Source organism: Heptranchias perlo, chromosome 14, assembly GCF_035084215.1.
Source record: "Heptranchias perlo isolate sHepPer1 chromosome 14, sHepPer1.hap1, whole genome shotgun sequence".
In the NCBI taxonomy this organism is placed as follows: Eukaryota; Metazoa; Chordata; class Chondrichthyes; order Hexanchiformes; family Hexanchidae; genus Heptranchias; species Heptranchias perlo.
This window is the reverse complement of record NC_090338.1, coordinates 28156671-28180543: the sequence shown is the minus strand read 5'-3', so window position 1 is coordinate 28180543 and position 23873 is coordinate 28156671. Positions and strand designations below refer to the sequence as shown.

General features: G+C 41.5%; 1 protein-coding gene across 7 annotated transcripts in view; it reads right to left on the bottom strand.

The window, feature by feature from the left end:
* rapgef6 (Rap guanine nucleotide exchange factor (GEF) 6) overlaps positions 1–23873 on the bottom strand; it is a 342757-nt gene that overhangs the window by 175325 nt on the left and 143559 nt on the right. For all 7 annotated transcript variants that reach the window (XM_067996162.1, XM_067996163.1, XM_067996168.1 and 4 more), the window contains one exon: positions 9162–9237. In XM_067996162.1, coding sequence (XP_067852263.1) covers positions 9162–9237 — 76 coding nt within the window. The remainder of the gene's footprint in view (positions 1–9161; positions 9238–23873) is intronic.

The window sequence follows — 23873 nt, the reverse complement described above, 5'->3', positions numbered from 1 at the left end:
GAAATATATCAAGTATCTACACCATTAGTGCTCAAAAGGCAGCTGGTGCATAAAGTTCAAACTGTCAATCCAGTTTTTGCTGACCACTCTACTAAGCATCAGATTAGATTTCTTATCCCAGACGAGGAATGCAATATTGATGCCTATGGAAAACAGCAAAGTGGAGCATCACAGCGGTGAACCCACTTCCTGCTACACCAAGCACTGATGCATCAATTTGCAGACTGTAAGTTACATCTCTTCCTGTCTCTCGAACCTGTGTGACAATTTAATTAGTCATCCGGCTGTACAGTACACTAACTGTTCTAACACAGCAGTCCGTAGGATTTTTCAAATATTACATCATTTTAAAATGTCATTTTGATTTGCATATGTAATTAATTCAAATATTTAAGAGGAATATATAAGATTTCAAACCGGTTTAACTTTCCTCAAGGAGCCAGATAAACTAGGTGTCTTTCCATCATTAGTCAACATCCAATTCATAAGAAATTTCAATGCTTTTCTTTCCACTAGTGGATCTTGACACTTTAATTCTTCACTCCATAGGGATTTGCTTTAAAATAGCCATTTTCCAACAAAGTTTCAAACTTGAACAACAATCCGACGTCTTTATGGTCACTTCTTATTTCCAGATTTTTTTAAAACTGAATTTGAATTCTAAAATTACCATACCACGTTCTCTGGATTATTAATCTCGGGCTCTGGATTACTAGTCCAGTAACAGAACCACTATAAAAAAAGGTATAAACACATGTTCTAAAAGTATAAACATATTAAACTCTTTTGCAACAAACAATACAGTAAACCATAACTCCAAGCCTCACAACTGAGAAAGGAAGTTAAAGTATCAGTTGGGAGGAAGCTTTGTAGATGGAACTGAACTCTTTTTGAAGAATGTGGAAGTCATTTACAGTAAGCAATCTAGCATCCTTCCTCATTTGTGGGACCTCCAAATACACATAAAAGAAAACCATACTATTAAATTCTGGAGGCAGATATCTGAAGGCCTGTACCTTCAAGCCAGCTTGGCATGCCGCAGTCAAAATGTTTGTCAAACCTGAGCACAAAAATCAATGTGTCGACCATTGCATTACAGACAGCTTCTACAGGGATCTTTTGCAAGTTAATCCTCAAGGTACCAACTACATGACTGGAGCCAGCTCTTAAATTTCACTGATGATTCCTGCCTGGCCAAAGAACACAGGGAGACACACTCCACAATCCAGTTAATTGACCTCTACTAGTGTCTTGATTCCATGACAAATAAGCATTGGGACTGGCAAAATGTCCTTCCTGCATTCCACACAGTAGGCTAGTCCGTTATGCGGTTTGATCAAGATGTACTTCCTCCCAACAGAGAAAGTATGAGGAGGTTTAAAAAAAATCTTGGTTTTGTTATTTCCCGAGATGTGGGAACTCAAAATATTTTGGACATGAGACCAGAGCACGGTCCTAGCCACATGCTACTTTAAGTGCTGTTGATTCACTACCAATGCATGAAGCTCACCAACAACACTTGCTGATAGTGAATGTTATTAAAAAGTGACAGTTTGGAACTACAGAAATTTTAAAATAATGAGAACCCATGGGTTCAAGGAGCTGTGACATCAGCTTCCCGAGAACTAGATTCACATTCCCTACTTGAAATCCTGAGAAATTAAGTGGCGAACCTTCCAGACACCTTTTATTAAGTGCAACGTCATGTGGTAATGTATTTCCTGCATTCCAACAGTGACTACACTTCAAAAAAGTACTTCATTGGCTGTGAAGGTTACCATGGCATAACAGAGGGAAGAAGCACGGGAATCTCCCCTGCCAAATCTTCAATGTATCTGCGGACTGAGTCCTCCTCATTTGTTTATGTATCAAAACCACTATGACGTGACCAATCCACACTTGTGCTGCACTGTTTTGCAATCAGTAATTTAACTCATCCAGAGCCAGTCACGTCACCTTCTAAGTTCAAGTTGGTTTATGTGTCATGATGTGTTGGGAAGATGCCATGCTCCCTGTGCCCTCCTAGCATAATCCCCTAAAAGAATTGGCCACTTGCAATCCTGCTGTACCGCACGGCATTTTCCCTCCCCCAATCTACACTTCTATTCCTAGCTTTTGGCAGCAATAACAGATGAACCAATGGGCAAGTGAAAAACTGCTGCACAGGAGAGCAAGCCAACCAAAGGAGAAAAGGAGGTGAGTACAAAGGTGATCTTTTTTTCTGCCCTCTGGTATGAAGCAGCATATTTGAGAATTGAGCCCTACATTAGGTTTCAACTTAGAACAAGATACAGAACCTGTAGCCACCATGCCACTACACTCTGGTGTCTTCTTCCTAAGCTCCTCTGACTTCAACTACCTTCTCAAAACCTACTCTTTAACCACATCTTCATTAACTCCACGAATTCTTCTCCCTACTTTTGTTGATTGTCAAATACCACTTGTAAAGCACCTCGAGACATTCTGCTACACCTTGCACAAACCCTACATTTTCATCTCATGAACATGATGATCTGTCCTAGCATAAGTGCACGTTCTGCAGGGTGGGAAAGGGAAGTGGACTCCAGCAAAACATGTACTGTTCTAGCAAAAATTGGCAAGCATATGCATGGATTGAAATAATTTTTCAACACAGTATTTCAGCTAAGCTGAATACAATTAAGTATATGGAGGAAAGACAATGGCAGGAATTCCCTCAGAGCTGCTCCCATTCCGCTGTTGCAACTTCACATGGAGAGGTGGGAGGACAGGGATTGGGAGAGGAGGGGTAGAGGCAGGGAAAGGAAGTGAGAAGAGGAGGAAGGTGACTAGAGGGGGACAAGAGGAGGGGGAGCAGGAAAGGATCGGGCAACAGGAGGAGAAAAGTCAGAGGAAGAGGATTAACAGGGGATGAGTGGAGGAGGAAAGATGGGGACCAGGAAAAGTGGAGAAGCAGAGTAGGAGAGAGGGCAGAGGAGGACTAACGAGAAGGGGAGCAGGACGGGGGGGGAAAGGAGAAGGGGAGCAGGAGGGGGGGGGGGGGGGGAAGGAGAAGGGGAGCAGGGGGGGGGGGAAGGAGAAGGGGAGCAGGGGGGGGGGGAAGGCGAAGGGGAGCAGGAGGGGGGGAAAGGAGAAGGGGAGCAGGAGGGGGGGAAAGGAGAAGGGGAGCAGGAGGGGGGGAAAGGAGAAGGGGAGCAGGAGGGGGGGAAAGGAGAAGGGGAACAGGAGGGGGGGAAAGGAGAAGGGGAACAGGAGGGGGGGAAAGGAGAAGGGGAACAGGAGGGGGGGAAGGAGAAGGGGAGCAGGAGGGGGGAAAGGAGAAGTGGAGCAGGAGGGAGAGGGGAGGGAAGAGGAGATGGGGGGGGGGGAAGAGAAGAGGAGCAGGAGGGAGAGGGGAGGGAAGAGGAAGAGGAGGACAGCAGAGGAAGGGAGAGGAAAGGAAAGGAAGAGGAGGGAAAAAAAGACAAGAGGGTTGAGAAGAGAAGAGAAGAGAGGGAATATTAAAATTCCCCACCTCTTCCCCTTTGAAGCTCCTGTAACCTCTCACCTTCTCCTCCTATTATCATAGAATGGTTACAGCACAGAAGGCGGCCATTCGGCCCGTGCCGGCTCTTTGCAAGAGCAATCCAGTTAGTCCCATTCCTCTGCTCTTTCCCTGTAGCCCTGAAAATTTTTTCCCTTCATGTATTTATCCAATTCCTTTTTGAAAGCCACAATTGAATCTCCATCCACCACCCTTTCAGGCAACGCATTCCAGATCATAACTGCTCGCTGGGTAAAAAAGATTTTCCTTACGTCACCTGCCTTTGGTTCTTTTGCCAATCACCTTAAATCTGTGTCCTCTGGTTCTCGACCCTTCCACCAATGGGAACAGTTTCTCTCTATTTATTTTATCTAAACCCTTCATGATTTTGGACACTTCTGTCAAAACTCCTCTTAACCTTCTCTGCTCTCAGGAGAACAACCCCAGTCCATCCACGTAAATGAAGTCCCTCATCCCTGGAACCATTCTAGTAAATCATTTTGCCACCATCTCTTAAGGCCTTCACATCCTTCCGAAAGTGTGGTGCCCAGAATTGGACACAATACTCCAGTTGCGGCCGAACCAGTGTTTTATAAAGGTTCAACATAACTTCCTTGCTTTTCTACTCTGTGCCTCTATTTATAAAGCCTAGGATCCTGTATACTTTTTTAACCGCTTTCTCAACCTGTCCTGCCACCTTCAGAGATTTGTGCACATATACCCCCATGTCTCTTTGCTCCTGCATTCACCTTTAGAACTGTATCATTTCATTTATATTGCCTCCCCTCATTCTTCCTGCCAAAATGATTCACTTCGCACTTCTCTGCGTTAAATTTCATCTGCCATGTGTCTGCCCATTCCACTAGCCTGTCTATGTCCTCTTGAAGTCTATTACTATCCTCTTCACTGTCTGCTACAGTTCCAAGTTTTATGTCATCTGCAAATTTTGAAATTGTACCCTGTACACCCAAATCCAAGTCATTCATTTTTATCAAAAAAGCAGTGGTCCTAGTACCGACCCCTGGGGAACACCACTGTATACCTTCCTTCAGTCTGAAAAACAACTGTTCACCACTACTCTGTGTTTCCTGTCACTTAGCCAATTTCGTATCCATGCTGCCACTGCCCCTTTTATTCCATGGGTTTAAATTTTGCTGACAAGCTTATTATGTGGCACTTTTAACACCTTTTGAAAGTCCATAGACACAACATCAACTGCATTGACCTCATCAACCCTCTCTGTTACCTCATCAAAAAACTCAATCAAGTGAGTTAAATACGATTTGCCTTTAACAAATCCATCATGGCTTTCCTTTATTAATCCACAATTGCTCAAGTGACTATGAATTTTGTCCCGGATTATCGTTTCTAAAAGTTTCCCCACCAACGAGGTTAACAAGGACTGGCCTGTAGTTGCCGGGTTTATCCTTACACCCTTTTCTAAACAAGGGTGTAACAATTGCAATTCTCCAATCTGGTGTCACCCCATTTCTTAGGAGGATTGGAAGATTATGGCCAGCACCTCTGCAATTTCCACCCTACTTCCCTTAGCAACCTAGAATGCATCCCATCCGGACCAGGTGACTTGCCTACTTTAAGTACAGCCAGCCTTTCCAGCACCTTTTTATTAACTTTTAGCCCATCCAGTATCTCAGCTACCTCCTCTTTTACTGTGACTTTGGCAGCATCTTCTTCCTTGGTAAAGGCAGATGCAAAGTACTGATTTAGTACCTCAGCCATGCCCTCCTCCTCCATGCGTAGATCTCCTTTTTGGTCCCTAATCGGCCCCACCCCTCCTCTTACTACCAGTTTACCATTTACATGCCTATAGAAGACTTTTGGATTCCCTCCTATGTTAGCCACCAGTCTATTCTCATACTACCGTCTATACCTGCTTGACCCAAAAACTGAACTTGGCATTGACTTCCCATGTGCATTGCCACAGAAGATCTACTTGTTTTATATAAATCTATTAAAAAAAAAATAACTGCACCAGCAACATTCCCTTTATAACACCAGTGCCGAAACACACAATAACACAGGACTCATCTAGTGGAATGGGGATGAAGGAATCAATCATTCCATGAAGAAAAGCCACACACACACACACACACACACACACACACACACACACACACACACACAACACTCCTGCACCATTGTGCCATGTGTGATCCCCAACAATACACTGTGATGTATACAGAACTTGGGGCATACAATTGCCCTCTATCATTGTACATTTGTAAATAATTAAAGTTAAACTTGTTCAGTTGAGAATGGTAAAGTTATACACTAGAACTTTAATCCAATTTCCTCAATCTGCTTCATTTTCCCACCATTGTAAAGCATAAATGTTGCTGTTTATTTACATTTCTTTCTAGTAATTTTCTGTGCAGTGTGCTGGCCTGTGAGGAAAGGAGGTGAACTTGCACTGTCTCCTTAGTTTCAATAGTGCACTGTAATAGAGAGCTTTTCTGAATCTGAAAGATAACCTGCCCTAATTTGTGATGTTGCTGGACATACTGAACCCATTACTTTAAGTATGCAGTTGTACACATCTTCACTTTCTTTGAGCTACTGCTGCAAGTTTTAGACAAGCAGTGAGGAGTTTATTTTTTCCAAATATAAAACTATATCTAACAAAAACATTACATCGTTGAACAAAAGAGATGGAGCTTTTCTCTGCATTTAGCCTGGAATACACTTGGCCTTAGGAGTACTGCTGGAGCAATGTAGATAAAGCTTTCCCTGTGCTATACCTCAATTCAGGCAGTGCAGATACAGAGTAAATCCCATACAATATTATAGAATCATAGAAGTTTACAACATGGAAACAGGTCCTTCGGCCCAACATGTCCATGTCGCCCAGTTTATACCACTAAGCTAGTCCCAGTTGCCTGCACTTGGCCGATATCCCTCTATACCCATCTTACCCATGTAACTGTCCAAATGCTTTTTAAAAGACAAAATTGTACCCGCCTCTACTACTGCCTCTGGCAGCTCGTTCCAGACACTCACCACCCTTTGAGTGAAAAAATTGCCCCTCTGGACCCTTTTGTATCTCTCCCCTCTCACCTTAAATCTATGCCCCCTCGTCATAGACTCCCCCACCTTTGGGAAAAAATTTTGACTATCTACCTTATCTATGCCCCTCATTATTTTATAGACTTCTATAAGATCACCCCTAAACCTTCTACTCTCCAGGGAAAAAAGTATCAGTCTATCCAACCTCTCCCTATAAGTCAAACTATCAAGTCCCAGTAGCATCCTAGTAAATCTTTTCTGCACTCTTTCTAGTTTAATAATATCCTTTCTATAATAGGGTGACCAGAACTGTACACAATATTCCAAGTGTGGCCTTACTAATGTCTTGTACAACTTCAACAAGACATCCCAACTCCTGTATTCAATGTTCTGACCAATGAAACCAAGCATGCTGAATGCCTTCTTCACCACCCTATCCACCTGTGACTCCACTTTCAAGGAGCTATGAACCTGTACTCCTAGATCTCTTTGTTCTATAACTCTCCCCAACGCCCTACCATTAACGGAGTAGGTCTTGGCCCGATTCGATCTACCAAAATGCATCACCTCACATTTATCTAAATTAAACTCCATCTGCCATTCATCGGCCCACTGGCCCAATTTATCCAGATCCCGTTGCAATCCTAGATAACCTTCTTCACTGTCCGCAATGCCACCAATCTTGGTGTCATCTGCAAACTTACCAACCATGCCTCCTAAATTCTCATCCAAATCATTAATATAAATAACAAATAACAGTGGACCCAGCACCGATCCCTGAGGCACACCGCTGGTCACAGGCCTCCAATTTGAAAAACAACCCTCTACAACCACCCTCTGTCTTCTGTTGCTCCAGGTAGTAGTCCTAAGTGAGATATAAAACATTTGATTTGCATAATAACTTATGAGGACATATTGACATGAGGACAAAAAAATGAGAAAATGCTCCATTCCCTAATACCAACATCCATCGACTTAAAGAATTCAAAAAAGCCCAATACAAAATCTCTCTGAGTGAGTGATATGATGGAGGAATTAATTCAGACAAGAGGGTTGAAGTAATTCATCACTGGATAATTAAACGGCAACAAATGAATGGATCGTGATTTATTGGCTTTGGTACTGTTAGTGTATTTTCTTCTGTTGAAAATGAAAAAGGGCAAGCTGACAAAACGGTCCTTTTCATTCAGTGCAAAACTAAAAGACAGAACTGAAGATCATATAAGTTTTAAAAGAATGAAAATATAAGGCATGCATTGTGCTGATATAATTATACTGAAGCACAAAGAAAAACAGAAGCAAAATCACACTTGGAGCTGGTCTCACAAAGGGTCACTACAGTTGAGACCAGGCAAGCAGCACCACACTGCATTTTTGGTATTGGTATGAGGAAAGTAGGAACATGTCAGTAGCTCCAAAAGTGCAGTATAACAATAGCATTAACGAAAAGAGTTGAAGACAAATACAGTGATCAGAAGTCAAGAGCCAGATGTGCTTGCCTCTTTTCACTGACATTTGACCCACCACCCTCACATTTTTGGGATCTTTAGCACATTAAGGGAGTGATATGCTTTAAGTTAGCACTGTTCATAGCAGAATCTTGAACATTTTCTTTCCACCATTAACGATTGTGTGTGGGTGTGATGGGGTGTGGGTGTGTGCATATATATAAGTGGGCCTACTGTGACATGAAGGCATCACAGGAAAACCTCCTCTTATTTTAACCTGATGTCTACACAAGTAAATTTTCTGAACGGATAGCAGTTAGAAGGGGAAGGTAGACCAACTTTTCTCTTCCGTATCCCGGGAACACTGGGTCAAACGTTAGTACCCAATTAAGTTAAAAGCAGGTAAGCATTCCTACTGCCCCTCCAAGGTCAGTACTTTCAATGTGGGCAGGCTCAGTAACTGCAGATGCTTGTTCTCACCCAGTTAAAGTGTAATTAAATTTTGCTACTCATATAAAGTAGAAGAGGATACCACCACCTCTCACCGCTGTCTCACTACCAGACCAGGAGATAATGGTGAGAAAGACAGGACCACCTGGATTAATAGTGCGATCATCCTCAAGAAATGCATGTTAAAATTTGAATTGGAAAAAAAATGAATTTAAAAGATATTTAAATACTTTGATTAACTTTTGTCATAAACTTACCAGCATTCCCTTAATAACTAGATGATTTGTTATGTTGCAATGAATATTCCAAATTTTCAATGAGAAGCAACCACTTTGCACTTTTTCAGTAGGAAAGGGTATCAGGAATCTACTTAACTGCTTAAAAACACACAGCCTCAGGCTTGGATGTCTGATCTTTTGTTGTTTCCATAACTTAGCCTCTTCAACAAAAAAAAACTCCACTTTACATGCACTTCGAAGTTGTAAAAATAAGAAACATTTGTTGGCTTCATAAATATCATTTGTCCCATTACTCCATTTTACGAACTTAACAAATCTATTCTAACAGCGACTCCTACTGAGAGCTGGCTCTTTTGTCAACTTTGCTTAAAGTCTGTGAAAACAGCAGCATTTCAAATTGTCGCGACATTAAATAAGTATAATATACTCTACAATACATGACACAGAATGTCAGAGCTCAATTGGGAAAAAAAATTGTTTATTATAAATGGTTCTTACCACGATCATTTCTGAAGGTTCCAAAACAATACATTCACAGCCTCGTCTCAGGCTTCCTGCAGACTGCTTGCCAAAACTGGAACAGGGTAAAAAAAAAAGGAAAATGTTTACATCAAATTAATTAGGCCAATGACATGGGTTATCAACGGTCACAATATTTGCAATGAAGATACATACGGTCAGAGTTAAGGCCCATAATACAGCATGAGGCACAACTGCTTGATTCGGTTTCTCACCTGATTTATATTATTGAGGGTCCTGCTTTCAGAGGTTGACAGCTGGTACACATGACCTTCCAGTCACCCAATGTAACATTTTACACCACGAAGGGAAATGTCCATCAGTGAGATGGCTTCCAAGCTTTCCCATTCATTTAACATTAACCTTACAAACCAACGACTAGAGACTTCTGGCTGAGGTCAGGATTAACCATATATATTGCCATGTATTATTTTATTAATAGCTATGATAAGACTATTCCCTTTGGTACCATTTACAATACTATTGTGATTGAAGGGTTAAATTCATGCAGTTAAAACTTTGTATAAAATTAAAAACTGGACTGCAACTTCCCACATCATTAAACTAGACCAACCTCACTACCTCCTTATAACATGGGTTAGTTATTGGCTGGGAGGTACAAGACAGAGAGCGAGGATAAAGGGGATGAACTCTGATTGGCAGTATGTAACAAGTGCTTCTCCCCAGGGATCTGTACTGGAGCTTCAACTTTTCACCATATATAGCAATGACTTGAACGAAAGAATGGAGTTGTACATCTGGGTTTGCAAGTGGCACTAAGTTAAGAGGCACATTTAGTTGCAGCGATGAGAGAAGGAAGTTACGAAGGGACATAAACTAAATGAGTGGGCAAAACTGTGGCAGATGGAGTTCAACGTGGGGAAGTGTGATGTCATCCACTTTGAACAAAGACAAATGGCAAGAGACCAGGAACTGTGGAAGAGGAAGAGATTTGGGTGTCCATATATACAAATCACTACAAGATAGTGCACAGATGCAAAAAGTAATCAAAAAAAGCTAACCAAATGTTGCCCTTTATCTCAATGGGGCTGGAATACCAAGAGGAAGAAGTTATACTTCAGTTGTACAGAGCCTTGGTCAGACCCCATCTGGTGTAGAGTGTTCGGTTTTAGGCAATAGACCTCAGGAAGATGCGGTGGGGGTGGGGGGGGCAGGTACAGTGCAGACTTATCAAAATTATACCTGGGCTTAAAGGGTTAAATTATGACAGGTTGCATAAACTTGGCTTGTATTCCCTTGAGCTTAGAAGGTTGAGGAGTGATGTAATTGAGGGGTTTAAAATGATAAAAGGATTCATCATAGAATAGATACAGAGAAGCTATTTTCTCTGGTGGGGGAATCCAGAGCCAGGGGCACAATCTTATAATTGAGCCTTTTTCAAACAAAGGGTAGTTGAAATCTGGAATTTTCTCCCCAAATGGCTGTGTATGCTGCGTCAAATAAAATTTTCAAGACCGACATCGACAGATTTTTATTAGATTAGTCTATCAAGGAATATGGATCGAAGGCCGGTAAATGAAGTTGAAGCACAGATCAGCTATGATCTAATTGAATGGTGGAGCAGGCTCGAGGGCTGAATGGCCTACTCCTGTTCCTACAGTCTTGGGTTTCTACATAATAATTCCATTAAACTCCAACGCAGGGAAACTTCTAGGCTTCCTACCACCACGGCTCAGTGATTTATCTTACGCAGTTATCATGCCTTGACAAATGTAAAGAATCTTACAACACCAGGTTATAGTCCAACAAATTTATTTGAAAATCACAAGCTTTCGGAGGATTTTCAAATAAATTTGTTGGACTATAACCTGGTGTTATAAGATTCTTTACATTTGCCAACCCCAGTCCATCACCGGCATCTCCACATCATGCTTTGAGGCATTTAACTCCTTATAAACAAAAGACATATGCATTCAAGAACAATCCTACAGGACTTAGTTCCTTAGTAGGACTGACCTCCAACAACTATCAGCAAGAGAAGAACATATCACACAGATCCCCACCTCCCACAAACATTAAGCTTGAAAAAGAGCATATAGCAACCAAGCCACTCAGCAGGTAAAACTAACCAATTAAAACAATCCTCCCCCAACCACCATCTCCAGCTAACACAATGAAGAACAGTATATATTGACAGTCATCTGAAGATCACCGTTCACTTGTCAGACGCTGCACTGTATCTATAAGTGACCTGCAGATACAGAAACCTTTTGAAAATAAATTAAATACTTTATATGGAGGGGGGTTGTACAAATGCTCAAGGATAAACTCACTGTAGGATCATACCTTGATTATTCCATCAAGCTACTTAAAAATATATGTCTTTCAAGCAAAAAGAGAAAAAAGATGTTTTTAGTGCATAGTAAATATAAATTTGAACAGAGGAAGTGGTGGATGACAACTGTTTATTGGGGTTATAGTGTGACGTCTTCATAGGTGCTATCTTAAACACAACAGCAGAAAGCTCCATTATTAATCACTTACAAAGAAAAGGTCCATTTTCCAGCTTACGTATTTAAAAATAAATACACGTCATCATATTAACAAGCTGATCAATTTTTATAAAAATGCAACCTCAATATCTTTATCTCTGCAAAAAACACTTTGTCTAGTCTGATATGCATTACAGAGTCAGGTGTAACATGACCAGTTTCTTTACACTTGACTGAGGTTAGACGCTACGCAGCTTTTGACTGATTTTGTGGTGACCTAATTTTCCTCACCAGCAGAGAATGATGCATTCAATGCCAATTCAGTTTAGACATCTCCTGTGCTCTCTCTCTTCTCGTTGTCAATCTCATCAATAACTATCCCATGTGTTTCTTTTTTAAGTCCTATATATTAATTAGCCTTAGGTCAGTTCTTACTCAACAAAAAAAGTGATAATTCAAGAAACTCTGCTCAATAATCTATTCTTTTAATGCTTTTCCTGCAACTGAAAACTTGAAGGGAAGAAAGAGACAACAATCTATAAAAGTAAGTAGCTTCAGTTGATGGACAGTGGTGTGCATACTTTTTACCTTTTTGATCAATGCCCTGTTAAATTTATGACAGGGAATTGAAGAATAAAGCTATTATAAAGCTAGAATTAAGGAACAATAGGGGAGCTATTACGCTACTGGGTATATACCATAGGCTACCAAATAGAGGGAAGCTGATAGAGAACATTTGCAGGCAAATTTGAGAAAGATGCAAGAACTATAAAGTAGTGATAATGGGGGACTTCAATTACCCCAATATAGACCGGGACAGTAACAGTGTAAAGGGCAACGAAGGGGAGGAATTCCTGAAATGTGCACAACTTTCTGGAACAGTATGTTTCCAGCCCAATTAACATAGAAACATAGAAAATAGGAGCGGGAGTAGGCCATTCGGCCCTTCCAGCTTGCTCCACCATTCAATATGATCATGGCTGATCCTCCATCTCAATACCATATTCCCGCTCTCTCCCCATACCCCTTGATGCCTTTTGCGTCTAGAAATCTATCTAGCTCATTCTTAAATATATTCAGAGATTTGGCCTCCACGGACTTCTGTGGTAGAGAATTCCACAGGTTCACCACCCTCTGAGTGAAGAAATTTCTCCTCATCTCAGTCCTAAATGTCCTACCCCGTATCCGGAGACTGTGACCCCCTCATTAGGAAGGAAACAGTGCTGGATCTAGTTCTGGGGAATGAAGTGGGGCAGGTGGAGCATGTTTCAGTGGGGAAGCGTTTGGGGAACAGTGATCATAATATCGTTAGATTTAGAATAGTTATGGAAAAGGACAAGGAACAATCAAATGTGAAAACGCTCAACTGGAGGAGGGCAAATTTCAGTAAGTCTGCACGGAGTTTGAACAGAGATCAGACAACGCACATGTAAAACACAGATGCAGGTCCCATCCTTATGTTAAAGCATTGAATAAAGGTTGCGCACTACTAAATCCCTCATCCTCCAATCTGCATGCCAGGCCTCACCAATCTGCTGATCAGAGTTGGTACCAGGCCTGCAAGAGTGCATGCACCAAGGTTCTCTGCTGATGCACTGGAGACGTTGGTGCAAGAGGTGGACAGAAGGCGGGACATCCTATGTCCGCAGTGGGGGGGGGGGGGGGGGGGGGGGTGGTGGTGAGAGGACCTCCAGACATATACCCAAAAGGCAGTGGGGGGGGGGGGGTGGTGAGAGGCCCTCCAGACATATACCCAAAAGGCAGTGGGAGGCAGCGGGGGACAAAGTCAATGCCAGGCACACAGCATCATGAACATGGATGCAGTGCAGGAAGTAGTTCAATTCTTTGATATGAGTGGTCAAGGTGAGTGAGGTCAACTGTCAAGTGGCATCTCCTACCAACTGCACCACGCAATACTCCCCCCGCATACCAACAAAATCTTTCCATCAGTATTCAACTCTTCCAACCAGATGCTTCCTCTCACCCTTACACATTACCACTGTTTCAAGCCGCCCACCCACAACTCACAGGCCACACACACTGGCAGCTATTAAACATGACAGGCACATCACCCAGACACACGTCCCACTTTCTTGCAGGCGAAGGTGGCATATATCAAGAGGCAGCAAGTGGCAGTGGCATTTAGCCCCTCGAGCCTGTTCCGCCATTCAATGAGATCATGGTGGACCTGTGACCTAACTCCATATACCCGCCTTAGCCCCATATCCCTTAATATCCTTGGTTCACAGAATCTATCAATCTCAGATTTAACTTTCACAAGTGAGCTAGCATCAACTGCCGTCTGCAGAAGAGCGTTCCAAACATCTCCCACCCTTTGCGTGTAGAAGCATTTTCTAATTTCACTCCTGCACCTCCTGGCTCTAAATATTAGGCTATGTCCCCGGGTCCTATTTTCAAGTGTAGGAGACCTCCAAAGAGAGTTGCAAATGTCTCGGCAGCCAGAAGCAATAATCCAGCCTCTAACCTGTAAATCCTGCACGGTCCCTTTAAATAGCGCTGGTGGGGGGTCCTCCAGGTACTCTAAGATGGTCAGGGTTAAAACTGTGTTCTGAGTTGAGTGTTAAGTCCCAAAATGGTGTCTATCACTTTAAATCATAAGCTATTTTCTCCCTACTTTACATGATTCCAGCGATCGTTATCTGTGCCTGCGCTAACTCCTATACCAAGATGGCGTCTGGCGCACGTCACGCTGGAAACGTGGGTGCGCATCCAAGATGCCATCTTGGATGTTGGAGGCCGTGTAGCGCCGAAACAACAGGTGCTACACGGCCCAATTTAGCACCCATAGAGTTTAAAATGAAACAGAAAAGGGCTTATGACGAATGTAAGCTTCATAATACAGTAGAGAACCAGGCTGAATACAGAAAGTACAGAGGTCGAAAAAAGGGAATAAGAGGGGCAAAGAGAGAGTGTGAGAATAGATTAGCGACTAACATAAAAGGGAACCCAAAAGTCTTTTAGAAACATATAAATAGTAAAAGGGAAGTCAAAGGAAGCCCGAGACTGAGTAGGGACAAAAAAGATCTGCTTGTGGGGGCAGAGGTCACGGCTGAGGCACTAAATGAATACTTCGCATCTGTCTTCACTAGAGAAGAGCATGCTGCCATTGTAGTAGTAAAGGAGGAGGTAGTAGCGATAGTAGATAGGATAAAAATAGATAAAAAGGAGGTACTTAAAAGATTGGCAGTATTCAAAGTAGAAAAGTCACTCGGTCCAGATGTGATGCATCCTCGGTTACTGAGGGAAGTACGGGTGGAAATTGCAGAGGCTCTGGCCACAATCTTCCAATCCTCCTTAGTTATGGGGACGGTGCCGGAGGACTGGAGGATTGCAAAAGTTACACCCCTGTTCAAGAAAGGGAAGGGGGATAAACCTGGCAATTACAAGCCAGTCAGCCCAACGTCGACTGTGGGGAAACTTTTAGAGGGAATAATACAGGACAAAATAAATTGGCACTTGGAAAAGTATGGGACAATAAATGAAAGTCAGCACGGATTTGTTAAAGGAAAATCGTGTTTGACTAAATTGATTGAGTTCTTCAATGAAGTAACGAAGAGGGTTGATGAGGGTAGTGCGATAGATGTTGTGTATATGGACTTTCAAAGGGCATTTGAAAAAGTACACATAATTGACTTGTAAGCAAAATTAAAGCCCATGGGATTAAAGGGACAGTGGCAGCATGGATACAAAATTCATTAAGGGACAGAAAGCAGAGAGTAGTGGTGAACGGTTGTTTTTCAGACTGGAGGGAAGTATACAGTAGTGTTCCCCAGGGGTCAGTATTGGGACCACTGCTCTTTTTGATATGTATTAATGATCTGGATTTGGGTACAGAGGGTATAATTTCAAAGTTTGTAGATGACATGAAATTCAGAAATGTAGTAAACAATGTGGAAGATAGTAACAGACTTCAGGAGGACACAGACAGATTGGTGAAATAGGCAGACACATGGTAGATGAAATTTAACACAATGAAGTGTGAAAAGTGATGCATTTTGGTAAGAAGAATGAGGAGGGGCAGTATAAACTAAATGGTACAATTTTAAAGGGGGTGCAGGAACAAAGACACCTGGGGGCACACATACACAAATTTTTGACGGTGGCAGGGCAAGTTGAGACAGCTGTTATAAAATAAATGGGATCTTGGGCTTTATTAATAGAGGCATAGAGTATAAAAGCAAGGAAGTTATGCTAAATCTTTATAAAACACTGGTTATACTGGGCACCACACTTTAGGAAGGATGTCAAGGTCTTAGCAAGGGTGCAGAAGAGATTTACTAGAATGGTGCCAGGGATGAGGGACTTCAGTTATGAGGAGAGATTGGAGAAGCTGGGGTTGTTCTCCTTAGAACAGAGAAAGGTGAGGGGAGATTTGATAGAGGTGTTCAAAATCATGAACGGTTTTGATAGAGTAAATAAGGAGAAACTGTTTCCAGTGGCAGAAGGGTCGGCAACCAGAGGAAACAGATTTAAGGTAATCGGCAAAAGAGCCAGAGGTGACATGAGGAAACATTTTTTTTTAACGCATCAAGTTGTAATGATCTGGAATGCACTGCCTGAATGGGTGGCGGAAGCAGATTCAACAATAACTTTCAAAGGGCAATTGAATAAACATTTGAAGGGGAAAAAATTACAGGGCTACAGGGAAAGAACTGGGGAATGGGACTAATTGGATAACTCTTTCAACGAGCCGGCACAGGCACGATGGGCCGAATGGCCTCCTCCTGTGCTGTACCTTCTATGATATACGAACATGACCTTGATAAAAAGCTCTCTTAAAACATGATGTGGAGATGCCGGTGATGGACTGGGGTTGACAATTGTAAACAATTTTACAACACCAAGTTATAGTCCAGCAATTTTATTTTAAATTCACAAGCTTTCGGAGGCTTCCTCCTTCCTCAGGTGAACGTTCCAACAACGATCACCTGAGGAAGGAGGAAGCCTCCGAAAGCTTGTGAATTTAAAATAAAATTGCTGGACTATAACTTGGTGTTGTAAAATTGTTTACAATTCTCTTAAAACAGTGCAAAGTCTGAGCAACAGAATGGCCCTGTCCCTCCAATACACATATCAGCAGTGGCAGGTTTCACAATTACTGAGAACAATGTAAACACATGGCACAGCTCAACAGTGTATTTACTTTTCAATTCGACCATCAGGAACCGCCCCGATGTTAAACGAGACTGCACTGCTGCTTCCACTAGTCAGCGAGATGGTAACAAGGACCAATTTAAATATTCACAAAAAAATTAAAAGGGGAGATTAGAAAAAAAATCTTTGCACAGGCAGTTGTTAGAACGTGGAATTACCTGTATCTTTGACACACTATATCACAGAAGCAAAGGCCATAAATTCCTTTTTAAGAGATTCAGATGGTTGCTTAAAAAATATGAAGAGTACAGGGAGTGAGCAGCAAAATGGGATTAGACGAGGTGGCTCGTGTGGGGAAAAAAAACACTGTGCAGGCTTCATGAGCCTGTTTCAATGCTGTAACATTCTTTGATTCAGAAAGTCCTAGACTCATCTAAAGAGATAGTTTTGTCAATGCTCCAAAGACAGCAGCATTACGGTAGCAATGTACACATTGACTGTGGAGGTACTGCCCATTATTTTTCATAATCATGGGCAAGATGACTGCTCAGCCTGTCTATACAGATGAGCAATGTGGCTTCCAATCACAGGCTTGCACAGACTTTGCCAACCCTCCAGGATTGTCCTGGAGTCTCCAGGAATTGAAGATTAATCTCCATGACACTGCCATGAGCAACCTGGGAGAAAAATCATAGGGACATTAAAAAAGTGAGTTTTTTTCATCTTCGAACAACACTTTCATTTATTAGTTATTAAGTTAGATGGGAAAAAAAAGACTGACTGACAGTCAAGAATCATCCAATCAGATAATGGAGAGTCGATTCGCTTTCCAGTTGGCTTGGGAAGACGATGCACTATGAGGATGGACATATCGGATGACCAATGGCGGGAACATGGGGTGGTTGGAGGTGTAGGTCATATGATGAAACCGCCACGAATACATCCAACCAGAGTTGGCAACCCTATCCCTATTTTTTTTAAAAACTGTTGAGAGCTGCAAAAATGAACTAGGAGTAAATGTTATCACAGAATCAATTCTGCTCAAAGATTTGCAGGACAGTCTATAAGGGACTGCAGAGGGAGAAGGGCTGTCAAAAAAAGATCTAATGCTTATTGTGATTTGAGGCTACATTTTACATTTCAAAGATTTAAATAAAAAATATAACTGTGAATGTAAAATGGTCACCAAAAATATAGTTCAAGCCCTGGAGCTTGTGACAAATATTGGAAGACTCAAAATATGTTTTTAAGCTTTGCATAACCTCTTCACTGGCACATTGCAACCAACAAACAGAACAAAGGCTCATCGGCCTGAAACGTTAACTCTGTTTTTTTCTCTGCAGACGCTGCCTGGCTTGCTGAATATTTCCAGCATTTTCTGTCCAGTGAAGTATTAAACAATGTCCAGTTACAGTTGATCATTTCACTTTTTCTTTGAAAAAGTCTTAACCACTTTCATCTGTCTTTCAAATGAAAAATGCATGGCAGATTAAAAATATTACTGATTGCACAAAAGAAATTGGGAAACAGCAGTACTGACCTAAATACATGTCCTGGAGACATTTTGTACAAGTCAATGGAGGCATCAAAGCCATGATGTAATATACCATCTGATCTCTAGTAGTTACATTGCAAGAGAGTTGAGACATCAGGGTAGGAGGCCCTCGTTCAAATAACAGCCGAGACTGATGTTTGCAGACTTCCTATATACCTTGGTTTCACAATTCCAGACTTATTCCACTTTAGAATCGACCACGGCATAGTTCTGCTATTTGCAGCACATCAGGATGGGAGAGGGGTGGTTCAGGGGAAACCAGATCAAAACTACATCTAAACCAGGTTTCACTGGTTCTGCTCGTCCAAGATCCTGGCCCTTTGAAGCGTGGACTCCAGGCGATTTCAGAGTCTCTGATGTCCAGCAGAAGCCAAGTATTAAAGGTAGAAATAAAAACAGAAAATGCTGGAAATACTCAGCAAGTCACTCTAACAAAGGTTCATCGGTCTGAAACGTTAACTCTGTTTTTTTTCTCTGCAGATGCTGCCTGGCTTGCTGAGTATTTCCAGCATTTTCTGTTTTTATTTCAGATTTCCAGCATCCACATTATTTTGCTTTTTATTAAAGGTAGAACATCACCTGGATTGGGTGTTTGACCGAATATGAGGGTAACAGGCAGTGTGGAGTGGGAGGACCCTATTCCTGTGATGTTTGAGTATTAGTTCATTAGCTGGCTAAGAGCAGCCTGACTGAGAATCTGTGGAAATAAATTTCCACTTGTTGAACAATGCTACCTTCCTGATCAAAAGTGATAATGGTGCATTTTTTTTGCACTTGACGGAGCATATTTGCCAAACGAGATGTACAGAAAGTGTGAGCTGTAAATGAATTCCATACAAAGAATGGATACAAAATTGGATTGACGACAGAAGACAGAGTGTGGTTGTAGAGGGTTGGTTTTCAAACTGGAGGCCTGTGACCAGCGGTGTGCCTCAGGGATCGGTGCTGGGTCCGCTGTTATTTGTTATTTATATTAATGATTTGGATGAGAATTTAGGAGGCATGGTTAGTAAGTTTGCAGATGACACCAAGGTTGGTGGCATTGCGGACAGTGAAGAAGGTTATCTAGGATTGCAACGGGATCTGGATAAATTGGGCCAGTGGGCCGATGAATGGCAGATGGAGTTTAATTTAGATAAATGTGAGGTGATGCATTTTGGTAGATCGAATCGGGCCAGGATCTACTCCGTTAATGGTAGGGCGTTGGGGAGAGTTATAGAACAAAGAGATCCAGGAGTACAGGTTCATAGCTCCTTGAAAGTGGAGTCACAGGTGGATAGGGTGGTGAAGAAGGCATTCAGCATGCTTGGTTTCATTGGTCAGAACATTAAATACAGGAGTTGGGATGTCTTGTTGAAGTTGTACAAGACATTGGTAAGGCCACACTTGGAATACTGTGTACAGTTCTGGTCACCCTATTATAGAAAGGATATTATTAAACTAGAAAGAGTGCAGAAAAGATTTACTAGGATGCTACCGGGACTTGATGGTTTGACTTATAGGGAGAGGTTGGATAGACTGAGACTTTTTTCCCTGGAGAGTAGGAGGTTTAGGGGTGATCTTATAGAAGTCTATAAAATAATGAGGGGCATAGATAAGGTCGATAGTCAAAATCTTTTCCCAAAGGTAGGGGTGTCTATAACGAGGGGGCATAGATTTAAGGTGAGAGGGGAGAGATACAAAAGGGTCCAGAGGGGCAATTTTTTCACTCAAAGGGTGGTGAGTGTCTGGAACGAGCTGCCAGAGGCAGTAGTAGAGGCGGGTACAATTTTGTCTTTTAAAAAGCATTTGGACAGTTACATGGGTAAGATGGGTATAGAGGGATATGGGCCAAGTGCAGGCGATTGGGACTAGCTTAGTGGTATAAACTGGGCGACATGGACATGTTGGGCCGAAGGGCCTGTTTCCATGTTGTAAACTTCTATGATTCTATGATTCTAATGGTAAACTACAACTCCACATAATTCCCAATTAGACATGTCACATCGACATAGGACATTCAATAAGACTATTCAAGTAAAAAACAGAACAGATAAGAAGACAAGTAGCAAAACTTGCAGATGCTGGAAATCTGAAACAAAAACAGAAAATGCTGGAAACACTCAGCAGGTCAGTCAGCATCAGTAGAGAATACATGTCTGATGAAGAGTCCATACCTGCAACATCAACTTATCTGTTCTCTCCACCAATACAGATAAAAAGTCACTGTCAACAGAAATGTACTCAAGATAACAGTGAACTGAGGCAAGATATCTCCTTCTCTTTCCCCATTATTTCAAATTGTACTGTTTATATTGTATTAAGAGATCAATTTTACTTTCTATGTCTTGGCTTCAGCAGATTGACATTGGCAGTGAGATCACATCACACTTCAACTGATTTTGACTGATGGAAAGAATATTTCATCACTTGGTTGAAGGAAGGTATTTTAGTGCCTTTTTGGAGTACATGGTTTGTCAGTATACAGCAAAACATGCAACAGAATTATAAAATATTGCAACTACATCTGAATTGCATAATAATATTATAAAGTATTGTAAGTTAAAAGCATTCAGTATTAATACATAACAAAAAAGCACCAATTGTTTTTCTATTTATGGATGGCATGTTCCAGGCAAATTTTTAATTGCTAATTATTTTACACCAACCCAGAAAAAAACATTTACAGTACCATATCAGCATTTGTGTGAATACAGTATGGTAAAGTTACAGATTGCACACATACTCAGAGCCATCTGCTAACAAGAACAGATCAATTTTTCCAAGATCTCTTTGAGGTAGGTACGTAGACTCTCTTCATCGTTACAAACCCACGGGGACCAACAAGGAGTTAGCCCTCTTTAGGTTTGAATTATAATGGAACTTCAACTAGGAAGAAGCAAGAAAGGGCAGGTTGATGCAATAAATGACAGATCGATGGATGTAAAAACAGATCAACAGACAGAAAGACTTGCATTCATGTAGCACCATTTTTATCTGATCATGCCTCTGTGCAGCGCCTTGGGATATTTTTCTACATTAAAAGTGCTATATAAAAGCAAGTTGTTGTTGTTATCACATCGTTCAGGAATGTCATAAAGCAATTTCCATATAATGAATTGCTTTGAAGTGCAGTCAGCAACGAACAAGCAGACAGGCCTCAGTTAACATTTCATCCAGATGATGGCACCTCTGGCAATGCAACATACCCAACCTTCTCACTCAGATGAGAGTGCTGCCAACTGAGCCAAGCTGACAGTTATCCTGAATATCATATTAAAAACTTATCATGACATGCTAAGAAGGTGCAACTGTAATGGATCAGAGACTTCACATAATAGTATAGCTCTAAATTGAAATAAAAGGGTTGATTAAAGGCTTTCTGTCCTTCAAATCCAGAGACATACTTAGTTCAATATCTGTTATATTCCACAGTTATGTGAAGAGTATTTAGAAATACATGAGTTAAGTAAGGATAACCAGCACAGATTTCTTAAAGGTAAATCATGTTTGACAAATTAATGTGAGAATGTGGAACTCGCTACCACATGGAGTGGTTGAGGCAAATAGCATTGACGCATTTAAGGGGAAGCTAGATAAGTACATGAGGGAGAAAGGAATAGAAGGATATGTTGATAGGGTGAGATGAAGTAGATAGAGTGGGAGGAGGCTCATGTGGAGCACAAACACCCGCATAGGCCGGTTGGACTGAATGGCCTGTTTCTGTGCTGTAAATTCAATGTAATTCTATGTAAATTGAACAGTTTTTCTGACAAAGTGACCAATTGGACTGATAAAGGAAATGCAATAGATGTAGTGTGTATATAGATTTTCAGGAGATCCACAAGGTACCTCACAAGAACCTTGTTCGAAAAAAATCAAATGTATAGTATGAAGAGCAAATACAACAGCATGGATACAAATTTGATTGATGAACAGGAAACAAAGAACTAGGGTAAACAGGTATGGTTCAGATAGGAGAACAGTTGCAAGTGGTGTACCCCAGGGTCAGTGCTGGGTCTGCTTTTGGTATTGGCCATAGGGAGCACAATCTTAAAATTTAATGACAAAACAAAAGTGAAGGGTTTTGCAAACAATGTGGACTGTAAAAGACTTCAGGAAGACACCGACAGGTTAATAGAATGGGTTGACAGGTGGAGCTGCAATTTAATGTGAATAATTGTGAGGTAATACATTTTAGGAGGATAATCAATTAATGGAAAGTAGTTGAAGGGTGTGGATGAACAGAGAGACTCAAAGGTTCAAATTCATAATGCCCTGAAAGTGTGAGATCAGATAGATAAAGCCATGAAAAAAGATCAACAGCATTTTAGTGGTTTATAATTAAGGGCATAAAGCATAAGTAAGGATAAATTTGTACAAAGCATTAATTAAGCCATGGTTACAGTACTGTGTGCAATTTTGGGTGCCCCATTACAGAAAGGGCATAAAGCCATAGAGAGCACAGAGTCACCAGAGTAAGATACAGGATATGGGGAGACATCAGGAAAGGAGGATTAGTTTTGGATTTCACTAGCAAAGACCCAACGCAAACACAATAGGCAAAATGGCCTCCTTTTGTGCTGTAAACATCGATGGCTCTATTCTTCTAAGAGATGTTCTGGGGTTTTTTCCCCCCTTACTACTGGATCTCCTCTAGGTTTAGAACCATAGAATGATTACACCACAGAAGGAGGCCATTCGGCTCATCGAGCCTATGCGCCTCTTTGTAAGAGCAATCCAGTTAGTCCCATTCCCCCGCTTTTTCCCTGTCGCCCTGCAAATTTTTTCCCTTTAAATACTTGTCCAATTCCTTTGCAAAAGCCACGATTGAATCTGCTTCCACCACCCTTTCAGGCAGCGCATTCCAGATCATAACAATTCGCTGCGTAAAAAAGATTTTCCTCATGTTTCCCACCTTTGGTTCTTTTGCCAATCACCTTAAATCTGTGTCCTCTGGTTCTCGACCTTCCCGCCAATGGGAACAGTTTCTCTCTATTTACTTTATCTAAACCCTTCATTTTGGACCCTTCTATCAAGTCTCCTCTTAACCTTCTGTGCTCCAAGGAGAACAACCCCAGCTTCTCCAGCCTATCCATGTAACTGAAGTCCATCATCCCTGGAACCATTCTAGTAAATCTTTTCTGCACCCTCTCTAAAGCCTTCACATCTATTTAAAAAGCCCAAGATCCTGTTTGCTTTTTTAACCGCTTTCTCAACCTGTCCTATCAACTTAAAAGATTTGTGCACATATACCCCCAGGTCTCTCTGCTCCTGCATTCACCTTTAGAATTGTGCCATTTAGTTTATATTGCCTCTCCTCATTCTTCCTGCCAAAATGTATCACTTCGCACTTCTTTGCATCAAATTTAATCCGCCATGTGTCTGCCCATTCCACCAGCCTGTCTATGTCCTCTTGAAGTCTATTACTATCCTCCTCACTGTTTACTACGCATCCAAATTTTGTTTTATCCGCAAATTTTGACATCGTACCCTGTACACACAAGTCCAAGTTATTAATATATGACTTGCTCAGAGATAAGTCCAAGCAAGTCATTATCTCGATCTGCGGACATGTACATTTATACA